At 36.8% G+C, this 16,724-nt stretch overlaps 1 protein-coding gene across 4 annotated transcripts in view; it reads left to right on the top strand.

The window, feature by feature from the left end:
* Nucleotides 1-16,724, top strand: part of LOC119652983 (E3 ubiquitin-protein ligase Ufd4) — a 96,421-nt gene that overhangs the window by 66,833 nt on the left and 12,864 nt on the right. For 3 of the 4 annotated variants that reach the window (XM_038057415.1, XM_038057407.1, XM_038057421.1), the window contains 3 exons: nt 1,138-1,384; nt 8,582-8,806; nt 14,414-14,449. In XM_038057415.1, coding sequence (XP_037913343.1) covers nt 1,138-1,384; nt 8,582-8,806; nt 14,414-14,449 — 508 coding nt within the window. The remainder of the gene's footprint in view (nt 1-1,137; nt 1,385-8,581; nt 8,807-14,413; nt 14,450-16,724) is intronic. The other variant, XM_038057428.1, reaches the window with a different exon arrangement.

Here is a 16,724-nt window from a genome sequence, read left to right as displayed (position 1 = left end):
ATCGGTGCTTAAGTTGCAATTATGTTTTGCATTTTCTTTGTTTGCTACTAACTTTTATTCTGTTACGTTTTCGGTTATGCAATTCATAAAGGTTTTTATCGTAAAAAAAAAATTTACAACGATGATAATCGAAAAATACAAAGGTCGTGACTACAACAACTATGTTGAGGTAAAATATTGCAAAAAGGCAGACAACAAGTCGCTTTTTACTTTGAACTATGTCTGGAGAAGTTCAAATATTTATTTGGCTGCACCGGTGATGATAGTTTCCCCAAAAATTGAACAATGACTTGAGAGTGGAAATTATTGTTTCCCCTTTGTTTATGACTCATTGAAATAGGGGGTGCTCTCTCGCTTTGGCAAAATTTTTAGGTGTGGAATCATATAGTTAAGCAAAAACTCTGTACGCTGTTCGATCTAGTTTTAGATATTGCCTTTTTAAACGAACCAAATATTTTCGGATAAGCAATGCTATTCAGTAGATATAATACATTTTGCCATTAAAAAACGGCTCAAACTTCAGTGAAAGCCTACACAGTCATCTTTTCGATGAGCTCAAAAATGCTTATGTAACTACGCTCTTCAGATTCAGTTCAATATTCATAAACGTAATATGACAATATGATACTACCTTTGCTATTGGTTTTTCTAATTTAGAAACAGCTCAAGATGTATCACGAATTTAACCAGTTAGCGTCTTGAAAAAACTGATTTGATTTGAATCGAATTTAATTGAATTTCACTTCTTCTGTTCTCATATGACTAGTTTTACACCATCTCCAGGTTGATGGCACCAACGGGGAAACGTTTTTATAATATCTAACGAATTAAATTCAAATTTCAAAATTGGCAGTTAATCGTCATTGAAATCATGCAGAACGTGATTCTAACAAAACTTTGTGTTGTAACTTTACAATGCAATATTAGGACAAGTAAACATTTTGATTGTGTCGAATGTTGCATATCCTGTCAATATTTTATCTATCTAATATGACTACTGTATAGTATTCTCTCATTAAGTTGTTTAACAAGCGCATGGTATTGGAATGAACATTAAATTTGTTGTTAGTTTGTTGCTAGACGTTACCACAGACCCGCTTTACCTTAATCTAATCGCAAATTTCCTTTTTTTATTAGGACGATGAGGATGGACATTTAGTTGTTTTGACAATAATTGAAGAGCTCATGTCAAAAACCCAAGATGAATTCTTGGATCAATTTGCACGACTTGGCGTCTTTTCTAAAGTTCAAGCACTAATGGGACCAGAAAATGAGAGCTCTATTGAAAGTATAAAACAATCTTCGCAAGTATGCAGTATAAACACAAGCAGTGCAGCCGGATCGTCCACAGGTGATGATATATCTGTGAAATCTCAGTCGAAAGGTGAGCATGACATATTAGTAGCTAGATTTTAGATTGCCAATTTAGACAAGATTATTTTGGGACAAAAATATTTAAAAATCTTATCGTCTCAGATAAGTAAAGGGAAGTGCGATAAATACACTTACCAATGACTTTGTTCTTATCGAAAATGATCAGTTTTCCTTTTTCTGTTAACTTTTTGAGTGGTGTATAAAATGAAAATTTGTCAATGCGTACTTGTCGGCCGGCTTTGGCGGCCCCACGTTCACAAAACTAACGATGATTAATGATTGATTGTTTCTATTTTTTACCAATGATCTTCCCTTATTCATATGCTTCTGACTCAAATAATCGAACTTCTCAATGAAAGCAATAGTCGTAACGATACTATTTATACATCTTTTCATTCAATAATAATTTACTGCTACTGATAATTATTTGTTAGCAGGGAGTTCCCCATAAGGTAGTTGTGACTTTGTTGAGGGACTCAACTAGTGTGTTTGCCTAAAAAGGGTAGTTCTTCGGATTTAAAAAAAAATAAAATTTTGGTTCAAAATTTGATGGTTTTTGGCATGGCAAAATTACATTTTTCATCCGATCATGGATTGTCATTGTATGGAAAAACATATACCAAATACGCTACAAAAAACCAAATCAATCGGGCGATATGTTATCGAGTTAGAATTGCAGCAAATTTGAAAAAGGTAATTTTGAGAAAAACGCAATTAAAGATAAAAGTATTGATTTCATTGGTGATAAATATAATATACTATATAATATGAACAATATGCTAAAAATCCCTCGTATTATTGTTACTCATACATATCTGTGTATGTAGTCTCTAATACCCGAGCCATAAGTTAGGGACGGCCCCTCAGTTAGCGCACATTTATAACCGACGAGCAGCTGCTCTTAGACGGCTGTAACTTAAAAACTATTTGAGATACGATCTAAAAAATTTTATTTTATTTTTGAAGGTATAAAATATTAAAAAATGAAGAAAAAAATTCGATTTTATGAAAATTTCACACTAATTGTGCTCCTTAACAAGCTTCGGTAGGTTTACCAAGATTTAGTTCTGTGTTTCGCTCCAATAACATACGTTATTGGATATCCATTACTCTTTTCTCTTATAAAGAAAAGTGAATATTTTCAGCTATGTTTATTATTCCATAATATTTTGAAGGTATTGTGGAATAATAAACAAAGAAAGCTTTAAATGTTCACTTTTTTCACTTGTGCTTCTTTTGTATTTTTTGTCGAATGATTCATCTCTTCTTCATTTCACATCCTGTTTTGCCCGTCACTTTCCCATTTGTAAATACTGCTTTTGAGATATGTACGCGGGTAATTTTCTGGGTCCTGGCTCTTTCCCCGTTTCTTATGAAGTTCTGATTGGCTACAACAAATCATAAACTAATTTTCTCTTAAAAAGACAGTAGTTGGAACCATTTAACATTTCTCCCGCTGAAAATTTATTTTTCTATTCATAATGAATAACTTACGCCGTGTATCCAGTATTCACTATTTAAACTTTTCAAAAACTTCATCCTCCACCAATGTTCTCAAACTTTTTCTGCTTTTGTTATTACGCATTAGGAAGACTTTTTACGTTTTGAAATACCCCCTTGATCTCAGCATTAAAAAGGGATTTTGGTGTTTTAGTATAAGCTCAAAATCTACATCGCAAAATGGGTAAAATATTACATCAACAACGTTCAATATATAAGGGGAATGACAAAAGTTCAGTAAATTTTAAAACAAGTCGGAATACCGAAGGCTAGCACTTCGGGTATAAAGGTTTTGTGTTCATCTTATGTGAGAAACTTTCTACGCACATTTTTCCATTCGTATATACAGTATTTCCCGGTTAATTGAGCCAGCAAAATTTCACTAATTTCAACCCTCTTAAGCGGGGAACGCAATTACGGAAATCCCGGTTAATTGCGTACCTGACGCAATTATGGAAATCCTCGTTAATTGCGTGTCTAACGCAATAAACAACATTTTCAATAAGGTCACTGGATTTGAAGTAAACTCACTTCTTTACTACCTGTGTTTTATTTTATTTTATGAAAAAAATTAACATAAACAAAAAGGAAAGAAATCCAATAACAAATCATTAATTTTAAACTAAAAAATTTAAAAACTCAAAGACATAAAAATTCATATTAAATAAAGGAACTCAAAAATCACAGAAATGGATATGAAGATTTAATAAAATAAAGGAGAATGCGTCAAAAATTTCATTCTGAGGAAGGAGTTTCTTTAAAATAATCAGTAATTTTTTTCAAATAGTTTTTATAAACATATTCCTCAATGTTTTCCAGCTCCTGTATGAACTCATTTTGAGGCAATAAAAACTTTCGGACGGTTGTTAGGGAATTTAGCACATTCGGAAGACTAGGAATTTCATCCTCTGCATCACTATCGGAGTAGTCTTCATTGTCTTCCTTTTCCAATGAAATTTCTTTAACTATCTCTTCATCTGTAAGTTGTCCACAGCACACCAAATTGTCGTCACAACGGATGTAGTTGTCGAATTCATCCCCTGATAAGTCACTGATGGTTTCAGCGATATCCTCCTGCTCATTTTCTGCAGATGGTGCTGCGTCACATTCGGAAATGAATTTAGCCTGAAAGTATAATACTTAGCTAATTCAAACGCACAACTTACTGAAATTATTTACCTTTTGGAAACACCTTGTTATAGACAATGGTCTGACTAACCACCAAGCATGTTTAATTATATGCAATGCATTAAAAATATTTATAGATTTCGCAAATTCTCCAATAGTCTTTCCACTTTCAATATCAGAAATCTGTTTTCGTATTATAATTTGCCTATAATACGCTTTAAAAGAGTGTATTATCCCTTGATCCAATGGTTGGATCAAGGAGGTAGTATTGGCCGGTAGATACTGAATATTAATGTTTTTCAGAATTTTTGTTGTTTTGTGAGATGCAGCATTATCCACGAACAGAATAACTTACGGTTTTGTTTGGCCATCTCCTCGTCTAGAGAGATTAGAATACTTTCCCAGATTTCCCTCGTCATCCACGCTTTTTGGTGGGGATAGTATTTAGGAGGCACAATTTTATTTTTTAAACAGCGTGGATTTTTCGGTTTACCTATGATAATTACTTTTTTATAATCACCGGTGGCATTACATATGAAAAGCAAAGTTAAACGATCTTTTGACGATTTAAATCCATTATTATGACTTTCTTTTCTGCTTAGGGTTGATACCGGTAAAGCTTTAAAAAACAGACCACTCTCGTCGGCGTTAAATATATCTGATGATTTGTAACCTTCAATCAAATTCGGGAAAAGTGTGTTGATGAAATTATTTGCACTTTCCGAATCGGCAGATGCAGCTCCTCCATGAATTTTTTTCAAGGATATTCCCTCACGTTTCTGCCAGCGCCACAGCCAGCCGGTAGTGGGATTAAAATCCTTGTTCAATGTCACAGCAAACTGTTTTGATTTTTCCAAAATCATATTTGTTGAAATGATTGCACCCGATGCTCTCATTTGATCAAACCAAATTGAAACAGCTCGGTCAACATCGTAACATGCACCATTTCTAATTCGCTTGCTTGACAGGTTATGCATTTTGAAGTTTTCTAAAATGTTCAGTAAATTTTAAAACAAGTCGGAATACCGAAGGCTAGCACTTCGGGTATAAAGGTTTTGTGTTCATCTTATGTGAGAAACTTTCTACGCACATATTTCCATTCGTATATATGTAGCTAAAAACCCAAAATATTCCTTCATATATTTTTTCAAACGTAGATATCATACTTACGGTAAACAAAAAGACATTGCCTATCACCGAATACTATATTCTATTTACTTGCATAAAAGTATACATATGTACATATAAAGTACGTATATTGAATGCCATTTGTTCAATGTACAAATATATCTATACGAATTAGGCACCACCCCAAAGCTTCATTTGCATATACAATATAAATACATATGTCTGTCTAGAGGATTTTATATCGATATATAAATGGTTAAAAAACTGCAACGAAATATTTCCCTGCGACCTCCCGTCGTGGTATTGACAAATTGATATGTAATGATGACGTCATACTCGTTTTAGAATGCACGAAATTCACACAAAATGTAAAAGTTTCATTTTCTATAACTTTGTAAACAATAAGTTATGCCCTATGTTATCCCTTATGCAAGTGCCAAATTTTGTGCTTCTAGCATGAATTTAAGGGAGGTATCCGGCTAAATCTTTAAAATTCGCTAATATATTATTATTAGCTTTATTTGTGCAGATATCGAAACGACGGGGTGTGCTTTGGGTTTTAGATACACCGCTGTGATTTTTCGGTTAAATATGTTCTGAGAACGACACCTGTTACACTTTTTGGTGCGGTATTTTTTGAAGCTTCTGAATTCTGACTGCATTTATAGTCTCCCCATTAGAACTAAAGACTCTTCCCTCACTTTTTTTAGAAATAACTTCGATACTTAAGAGCCTAATAAAATTATAGATCAGCGGAGTGAGCTGGCGCATTGTCATTTGAAGTCGAAGTTGAAGCTCCTTTCTTAGCTTGAAAACTTATGATAAGCACGTTTCGGTGTATCACTTCGCTGACTGACATCATTACATTTGTAGCTAGATCTCTGCATTCTGAAACAATTCTCTGAATGACTTACAAGGTGTCTTTAAACCATTAAAAATTTCTGATCACCGCAGCATATACTGTACAACTCAACTATACCAAAGCAAACTAGTATATCTGCTCTCTTCCCTTTCATGCTTTAATCTAACGAAGCACAGCGTTTCGCTTTGTATAATTGTTTAAAATTACATATCCGCATCATTCAGCAAGCATAACTCATGCATCGTTCCGACCAACGCTTGCTTTTATCGTGGATTTTGTCGACTGACACCCTAAAAATTTACATTTTCTCTCTATCTCTCTTTCAGAAGTTCGTATCATATTTATCGCAGCTAAAATCGGAACTTTATCCTAAAGTGCGAAAATACTTAATCTGACTCATATACAAATCATTGTCGACTTAAATTATGGCGTTCCAAGAGCGGCAAAATTCGTGGTAACTTTACCGCTCTACATTTTTCTGCGAAAACTAATCAATTGGGTTCCTAAAAGCAATCAGAATACATATATGCTATTTGGATCACATCTCCGCAATTCTCGGATCTTGTTAACATCAGTTCAGGTTAATTAAACCTGTACGCTTTCTGGTAGTCATTTGCGTTTGTCCCTTCGCCTCCAGTGTACCTTTCGTTCCTCTGCAGCTAGATCAATAGAAAATGAAAGGCATGCATTTGTTTCCAACAAAGTTGTTCCAGTTTCATGCTCCCCACTTATCAGAGCAATGTTATGGTCTTAAAATTTCACCAGCCTTGCGCCACACAAGAATGTCTCAAATAATTTAACATTAATTGGGGAAATCAAATTTCCTTTGTTTCGATATGAAAGTACTGAAAATATTTCTTCTTTAGCTTTTGCCCTCTTCGGCTCGGCTCGCCTTGATCGGCTTATCCATTTTGCTCGGTCAAAGACCCGATGGAGTTTCGAAACTTTTAAATCACCACCCAGCACATTATGGTCTTTCCCCGACTTCGATGTTTAGATCAATCTTAACAACTGAGTTCTCGTCAACGCAAATTACATGACCATACCATCGAAGACGCCTCTCTTTAAAGTTTTCTATGATCGGTGAAATTGGAATATTTCAATAGCTGTGTGCTGGCCTGAAGTATTCGGTAGATATTCACTCGTTATCAATTCGCATCAATCGAGGCTTCTAGATCATATGCATAGGTTATGCAAGTCATTTTGTATTCAATTGTGTCAATAGATTCTTTGAGAACTGCCTTCGAGTCCGCATCTCGGGACCTTACAGCAGTTAGATGTCCGAATTTATTCTTACTGTGCACTTTTTCGAATCTAATCTAGAAGAATTTAATTTCGATATCAATATATCAAATTCAAATTTTGTCAGTATCATTATATCCCGCACCAGGCTATTCATAGAAGATCCTCCGACTTTCATAACTATTATCAGAGGACAATTTACCGCTTATCCATTCGTTCTTTTTAGTACTTTTTGAATGATTAGCTAATCGTTCCGATGGTGATGGTGCTGAGAAGAGATTCGCTGAAGTTCCTCTTTTCTCATTTATCAGTAAAGATTTCGCTCTTAAAACCCAATTTCCACTTTCTTGAAAACAACGCTTCCTTTTTCTTTATTTTGGAAGAACTTTGTATTATTTTCCACGGTTTCCTTCTGCTGTTAATTGAGCACTTTTGGCAATGTACGGTATCCTTTCATTAACTATTAATTTGCGGAAAAAAGTCGGCCTCCCACGTCCTTATTATTTTCTCTGTTTATGTTTGTTTTTTATATACCAAGGTGCATCAGAATTATACGTAGTATCCTGGATTAAACTCCCCGTAGCAACTCGATATTCGGTCTGAATTCGGTAAGATCAGATTGGTATTATCACAGCTTTGTAGAGCAGGCTTTTGTAATTCAGACTTAGCCTAGAAGTTTATTTCGAAGCCAACCCATCCTTTTCGTTTTCATTTGCAGTGATTTTTTGTGAATAGGTTTCCACCACGTTAGTCGTACATCCAAGCGCCGATCCAGAACTTTACGAGCACCTCATTCTGTTGAGAGATTATTACACTTTTGACTGAGTCCTTAGCCCAGTTTTGCCGTTTCAGGCTGAGGGCAAGGTGTGACAATAATTGGTTCCGTTCACGTGTATTATCCATTCTCTAAGCCACTTTTCAATTCATCATATCACAAACGTTGAGGCTGTCAAATAATTAATTAGTTGGTACATCTGAAGTGTAGATGAGGTTGAGAGTCGGTCCTAGGACGCTGTCTCGAAAAATTCTAGCTCCTGGTTACTCTTTTGTAGAGTGTATATCATCAATATAGTCTCTTTGTTATTTTTATTTATTCCTACCACATTTGATTTTCAATGAGACTGTGTTTCAGTTTCATTATCGGAGAGCTGAATAACAACAGCTAATATCTCGTTGGATTTTAACAGGGCTTTGTTCACTTCGCAAAGGTCGATTAATTTGTAGATGAGGATCATCCATTACTTCCAGATATCATATTATATATTACAGTAAAGAATATCAATAAATACTTTCTCAATTTTCCACTTAAGCTATATATTCAATATAAACTCTTCTACTCTTCCACAGGTAACGACGACGCTCTTGAGGATGCAAAAGAAATTTTGCCCGGTAAAGCGTATCATTGGCGCGAATGGAGTATTTGTCGTGGACGTGATTGCCTCTACGTTTGGTCCGATTCAGCAGCATTGGAACTATCAAACGGTTCTAATGGTTGGTTCCGGTTCATACTAGATGGAAAATTGGCGACAATGTATTCGAGCGGTAGTCCAGAAAATGGAAACGATAGTTCAGGTTAGTTTTTTCAGTAACCAATACAAAGGGGGTGGACAAATAAATATTCGTTATTATCGATTCTTGTTTAGTGTTAAAACGGCTTCAGGGTATGATTTCTTTATTTCTTCGTAATACTTTCGGCAATGCTTTATCTTTTTTGTTTAGCGATTGGCACTTGAATGTTTTGGAGGCATGTATTTGCTTTAAGTCATTAACCCAATTCTATTATGAAGGGAAATAGCTTTAAAGTTTATTAACCAAATTATTTCTAAATTTTGTACGTTTTTTTCCTTTGAGATTATTGTTATAAAAATATCAAATGAGAGAATGTTAAAGAAGTTAGCTGGGAGAACGGCGCAATTATGAGTAAGAATTTTCTAATTTAGTTTCATTAATAACCAAGCGCATTCATCAGTGTATCATATATTAGAGCCGAGTAAAGTCGCTTAGAAAAAAGTCATTTGTATGACATAAATATTTTATTACATTAAACATTTTCCATTCCGAAAAGTAGCATGTTCTTGCTGTTAGAATCAGTCTTCGTATATAAATTCGAATATATGCTAGTGTGGTTGGAAATCCCAATGGATTTCCTGGATAGCATAACTTCATTCGTCTTCTCCTTAGCCTCTTTATCCAATCTTATTTCATCCTTCCATCGATTGCAATAAATTTCGTGATTTTCACTGAGAGCTGTGCCATGCGATTAAATCCAATACAGAGGGATTGCCCTTGAGCTACATGTTGCAGACCAGTGGAGATTTGCAAATTCCTCCGAAAGTCCTAAGGGGAGCTGGAGCATACTGCCAGAAACCACCACCATGACGTGTATTGGTGGTTGATACAATACAGAATAATACTGAAGATCCACTCGTGATCAGCGGAAAAAAACATACAACCGGTAAATCAGATTTATATATGTTTCATTAAGAAATGACGAATCCAATTTGTTGGACCTCGGCGCGAAACAGGGAAGTGTGGAGTTCCTTACTAAGGTAGGTTTAAATCGGATTCCGGTTGTTTGTAGCTGGCTGGTGGCAGTGAGATTTGTATCGTGATTTGACGTCGGATACCAGTTGACTCAGCTATGAATGAGTACCTGAGTCAAATCACATTGCCTCCTACAGTGTACCGTTACGGTCTTGAATGAAGTGCTCTAACACACTTCAAGGCCCTGATCCAATATGGATTGTTGCGCCAACGATTATTATTAACCAAGGGTGGGTTATACATTTGCACATATTTAACATAAACCTCTACGTAATACCCAATTTTTAGAAGTTCTATCACTCTAGACTACAACATGAACTTTTTCTTTTCTTTCAACGTTCTAGTCTAAATACATTTGTACTGAAGATAATCTAAATAGCTGAGGGGTAAAAATTATAAGAAAATGGGTACCAAATAGACTTTGGAATAGTTTACTTTTGTTTGTTCCATTACTACCCAACAATATTTTTCGAGGGAATGGAATCACTTTATTGAACGAATCTGTAGCTTAAGTTTATTTCGTTCACTAGCTGGAAATCCATATGGTTAAAAAAATTGATTCAAAACAATTACAGAGTGTGACATGACTATGTAAATACTCATATTCGATTGAGAATGAATCAGGTGCTCTAACTGATGATAATTAGCAGATTTATTAGAAGCGAAGGGCTTTAATGGTGTTAAAGAACTTGGCTCGTAATTTGCCTTTACATTGTAAAAAAACACTAAACGAATTTAACACTTTAATTATGCAGCCTTCAGAAAATATTTGCTCAAATGTGCGACAACTTTTGTCCCCAGGACGTGTAACCCAGGACGTCATATTAGGCATGCGTGGTAAACAAATTCCTTACAAGATTCATTGGCAATATTATTATATTTGGTTGTTGCACATGAAATGGCCGATTTGGTACTAAAATTTGAAACGACTGTAAAGCTTACAAAAATTTATTAAATTAATCAGTTTGGAAGAAATCCAATTTTCGGGTGTTGATAAACTCGTCGACGGCAATTTTGATGGCCTCTTCATTCCTTAATTGTTATTCCGCCAAAAAATGATCTAAATGCTTAAAAAAAATGGTAGTCGGTTGGCGAAAGGTCCGGTGAATATGGAGTATGAGGCATAGTCTCATGCTGCAATTCGTTCAACTTTTGAACCGTTGTTCTGCATACGTGAGGTCGTGCATTGTCGTGAATACTCAATTTTTGGTGCATTTCTTCGAGTTGGGCACAGTATATCTGTGCATTTATCGTTTCTCCAGGTGTCAAAAAAGAATAGTAAATAACTCCAGCTGTAGACCACCGCACTCACCATTACCTTCTTCGGATGGAGGCTCGGTTTCGGCATATGTTTCGGTGGCTCATCAGCATCTAACCATTGTGCTGATCGGCAACAATTGTCGTATAACATCCACTTTTCATCACATGTCACTATTATGTGCGAAGAGGGATCGCTTCTATTGCGGGAGAGTAAAAAATTGCAAATTTCCATTCGAAGCGCCATGTTTTGCTCCGTAATGGCATGCGGAACCCATTTGTCGATCTTTTTCACCTTTTCACGTTGTTGCAAGTGCGGGAAACTGTCGAATGTGTGTCACAGACTGGCGTGTTTCGGATTCGACTAGCAAACGCAGCTCGTCGTTGTCAATAGATAGTCTTGGATGTCCACGTGGCTCATTTTGAAGGTTTACGTCGCCTGAATTTTTCGAAGCACCGCCGTGTCGTTCTTTCGCTTACCGTATCAACTGCAAATGCGTTGTCAATGTTCCTGGTCACCTCCGCTTCTTTGTGACCGAGTTTGAACTCATACAGAAAAAGTACACATTCTTGGCTCTTTTCCATCCTTTTTTTCCTTTTTATTCAATGTTATCACAACGGTGGTCAAAACTGAAATGACTCCGTGATTAAATGTAGGAGTATTTATACTTCATTATCCGACACCTACAGCGCCAACTGGTGGTAGTTTGATACAGCAAAATTGCTACTAACTTCGCTTGATTGCCAAATCGGCCATTTCATGTGCAACAACCTAATATATATACCCTCTCAATGCGCTTTCACCACTCGCGCGCTGTTGCGCCGATTTGATGCCACAAACTTCCTAAGAACATCACGTCTGTGATAAGAGCAAGGAGCAGAACCAAGACGACTCAGATCTTCAGAGACAGCTCATAGCATACATCAAGTAAAAGCATCTCTTCCACCTTATAACTAGAGATCTCTCTGAGGTCCTCAAAGAATGCTTTACTTAGTGTCCATAACCTGGCTCTAGTTAGAGCTGAGCAGTCATAAGAGAGGGTTTCTCCTCCTTCCCCGCAACTTTGGCAATGTGAATTGAAAGGTATGCCGAGTGTGGCGCCAAAGTCCCCTGTAGGCCGGTAATCTTATATATGCGGGCCAAATCCTCCTTGACTTGGGGCTGATGGTGAGCTTTCCGCCATTTGTGGTCCGCAATTGCTAAATCGAGCGAAGAATCTCCACCCGTAATAGTCGCCAGCGGGACACAGACTGTGCCCACCGAATGATTGACAAGAGCAGAGCCCCGTCTGGCAAGGCCCTCAACCCGCTCATTCCCAGTTATATTTCCATGACCGGGAACCCAGAGGAGGATGATCTTGACCGTTCCACCAGGAGTATCCAGCGCGTTTCGGCACTACCCCACCAGCCTGGAGATGTCGCTGTTGAGTCCAGTCGCTTGGCCATCGGTCGGAATGACTATGTACTTCTGACTGACTAGTACTTCCGCTTGGAAGACACTGGTGAATCCTGAGAGACCGTACGATTCAATTACACAGTGCGTATCAAAGATAGCTCCCACATCGATTCCACATACCATCTTTGGTCCGTCGGTGAAACATACTGTGGCAGCACGCCACTGGTCTTCCACTCTGCCCTAGTTAGGAAGTCCTCAGCAAAGTTTCTCGTGAAGTTAGGCTTGTGTGTAACGTCCGTGGGGAATTTCCAGAGTTCCCAAGGTACTTCGTTTAGGATGTTATTATAGCCGTAGAGATTCGCTCTCCAGGATCTGGACTCACGCAGTGTGACAACACTGCACGCTAGAGCGTATTTAATTTGGTTGGTTGTCTAGGGGGAGCAGGGGTAGGATTACATTGAAAGCATCTCCCAGTAGCACCTGCACACGCAGTTTATTGAAACTTTTCCTTCAACACCAGCTTCAAACATCACTAGAATTCGGAAGATGATCTCAATTATGGTTCGGATGTAGAGGTCACTAACCTTATGTCCAGTATGTGGCTTTGATTCAACACTTGTCTAAACCAAATTCCATCTAAATATCACCGCTGAACAACTGAACTACACAAAACAGACTTCCAAAAATGGTCATCAGTACCAGCATTCAGCTTGATGTCATCTAAGTACATCAAGTTGGTCAGCTCGCCCTTAGCATGTGTGTCATATTTATTTGCAAAATCCTCTAACATGATTCTGTAGCCATGGAGCGAAAGTCAGCGCTATATGTACAATGCCTAAATGAATCCGCCTGGAAAATACTTCTACGTATGCGGATGGGCTCTGGTGTGTTGTTGCACTCATCAGTGCAATGAGAGGGCAGTATGCCATCATTCCATATGTGTCGCCAAAAACTTTACTTACTATATGCGGGACACTGTTAAAAGTCTTAGCTAAATCGATATATGTAGCAACTAAATAAATTTCTTTCACCTCTACTTGTTTGTACTACAACTAACGAGTCGATGATGAGCTGTTCTTTGCAATCCATCCTGACTCGACCGCCCTCCAACTGTTGGGATGTTGTTGGTTTCGAGGTGAGCGCTGCACCTTCCACTAAATACTTGATGATATGAATTGATAAAGTAATGAATTTTGTGTCTAACCTTTTCGAAGAAGAGGAGGGTAATCACTACAGTGAGGAAGGATGGAAATTCCTTCAGCCGACTAATGACGTGGTTCATTCTATGGGCCAATAGATGCCATGCACTTATCAGAAATTTTGCATCATCAGATCAGAGCCCCCCTAGATCTTCATGCTGTTCATAGTTCATCGAACCTCCTCTTCAGTAACATCTGCAGAATTAATATCCGGGATAGTGGCATGACATCTGCTTCCGGCGGAACCACTTAAAAGGTTGGGCTTAGGACTCCACATCAATTCTTAATTCAATGATGTTGGTTGTGGGCTTTTTAACAGCATTGTTGGATGTAAAACTTTCATACTGCGCCTTGTGATCTGAAAATGGCATTCTCAGAGCAATTGCGAAAATGGTAATTAACAACTTCATGGTCATGCCTAACACAAAGTCATTAAACAGTTGTCTGCTATTCACCAAATTAAAATTGTAATCCACCAAACCATAGCCATAACTTTCTAACATTCGCCCCATTTGTGCTTTCCACATCTAACGAATGTAACATATAACAATAAATCTTATTCGGTATGTCTAATCTTAAAAGACGGAAATCTCAACGGAATATTTTTAAATTCTATATAATTTTTGGTTTTTTTTTCTCCTGATTTCCAAGAGATAAAAATTTTCCTTGTGCTATTTTCTTTTGATGAAAATCAAAAGAAAATAAAACAACAGTCATTATTAATTAATCCTCTATCATAAACACATCTTCGTGTGTTTTTTTATTTAAATTTTCTGTTTGTAGGAAAGGGGCGTGGCATGGATTCTGTATCTAGTGAAGGTGAGAGAGTTTAATATTACATCAATTTTTAAATGTTTCTTTTTCTGTTTGTACATAGAAAATGAAATCACATCAATTCGATACGATTAACATTGTAGTCACAGATATAATTTTGGAAATTGAAATTATAAAATATTTTTCTGTGTATTATATTTGCCAATATATATTATTCAGTAAGTTTAGCGAATATTTTATGAGTGCCTTTTATTCAATTCATGTAAATTATATGAATGGTTACGTTATATTATAGTTTCTTGTAATACGTTACCAGCATCGAATTGTAAATTATAGCTAAGCATGGTATCATTATGTAGGCTTCATGAACCGAGTAGAATCGACCACATAAATAAGATTCCATGGTGTTCTAGCAACTAGCAGATGGGCTGAAATTTAGTCTTAGAACTAAATCTACAAATAATATTCTTCGGTGTCGAAAAAAGGAACTCCCGCTGTTGAACTTAAGTTTCTAGTTTCTCAAAGCAATTGCAAATTATATAATATTAGATTGAAACGCTCTCAGACTTCGACTTATGATGAACATTTCCACTGAAAATCAAATGTGTCTTTGTTAAATCGGAAAAATTGTCCAACTTCTTTCAAGGTCCTGGTCTTTTTCCGGAAAATATATATATACAACATTAAAAGAAATTCATACTGCATTGTAAAATGTTATTTATACACAAATTTTGGGAAACCTTGAAAGTAGTATCTTTTCATGCGAACATTGCTCGTCAGGAGACGTTCCTCGTAGTTCCATCTGTCAGGACAATTTAAAAACAACAGAACTTCTTAGAAGAATGGCATTCCACCTTGTTACATTCATATTAACCATTGATAATTGTTTTTCCACAAAAGCGCCTTGTCGATGCAAGTTCTACATATCACAAAGAGTTTGAACTTTTCTTCTTCAGGTTGCTACTCATCGCAAGTTTGATCCTATTGAACTAGAACGATTTTCAGATATATATTCCTCTGTACATAGTCATAGAGCCCGCCAAAGCAAACACGACACAACGATAGGGTGGTCTTGCGCACATTTGTGAATACCACTATAATTTAATACCCATAACTTGTTTGTTTTTCGTTTTTACTTTGACTATTGCAAGTTGGGTGACCAATCCCTTGAAAAAGTAGTTGAATGTCTTATTTCAGGCCTTGAGCGTTTGCTTCAAATCATACAGCATGAAGAACCATTTCGCATTCCCTACGAAACCTAAGAGGTCCCATCAAAAAACTATCTTCTTCTTCAGACTTTCCATGTGAGAAAGTATTATTAACGATCAATTGGTTATGAGTTGATACTCGACGATCTCTGCCAGTACGGTTTTGAGATTGGTATGTCCGTTTAACCTCAAACAGGCACCTCTTGTATTTGATGAATCCGCCTATCCCTTATCCGCTTTCAATCCTGGCCTTTTCCCTTACTTTATCACTGTACTTCTCATACATTAGTGGAATATAATCGATCAATGACTCTGCATTCAATTCGTAGATGAAACCATCAAATTTCCGAGGCAACTGTGGTTTTTCCATCTTCACGCTTGACATGGAACCTCAGTTCCTCTGCTTTCACCTTGGTGTTTTGTTTTGCTCATCTTCGTTTAAAGCAGTATATGTAATTTATTCGTATCGCTCCGGCATTTTGCTGAGCCATGTATGGTACAATGGATTTCACCTGGATTCCTTTCTCCTCATATAAGGCTCCTGCATTCGTTGGAAATCTTACATCAATTTTATGCAGAGTTGAAGTGCGCTGTTATCAGAGCTTCAAAAATTTTGAGGTACTGGAATGTTTCATTTCCTTTCAAAAAGTGGGAGACTAAAGTGGGCATAGTCGCCGGTAAAAGTAAGCAGATGTCCCTTGCCATCATGAAATCTGACATTTTTCGGCTCAAATCTTTGTGAACGTATTGCTGATTGTGCGAAAGTGTCGGATGAGCGTTCAAATAGAAATACTTTTTTTTCTCTGATATTAGGTTCGCTTATGCACTAATTTCCTCTAATAATGGAATTCATAAAAAAAGATTGTCGTTCCACTGTTCTAACTTTTTCAACCACAATGGTTTCCTAGCCCAGGTCCTTCTCCCCTTATGCAAATGTTGTTGAACCCGTTGCATCTCTCTTTGACCAAATCTCTTCTTCCCGGATCAAAATTCCTGGATAGTGCGCAACAAATAAACAATGTCCGTTTTAGTTCTCGAATTCTTTGGCGCGATTGAGTTTTGAAGGCTGATTTACAATTACTTTCGTCTTTAAATATTTTCAATGAAGTCCA

This window comes from Hermetia illucens, chromosome 1 (assembly GCF_905115235.1).
Source record: "Hermetia illucens chromosome 1, iHerIll2.2.curated.20191125, whole genome shotgun sequence".
Taxonomy (NCBI): Eukaryota; Metazoa; Arthropoda; class Insecta; order Diptera; family Stratiomyidae; genus Hermetia; species Hermetia illucens.
Note: the sequence above shows the minus strand (reverse complement) of the source record. Positions and strands in the feature narration are given on the sequence as shown.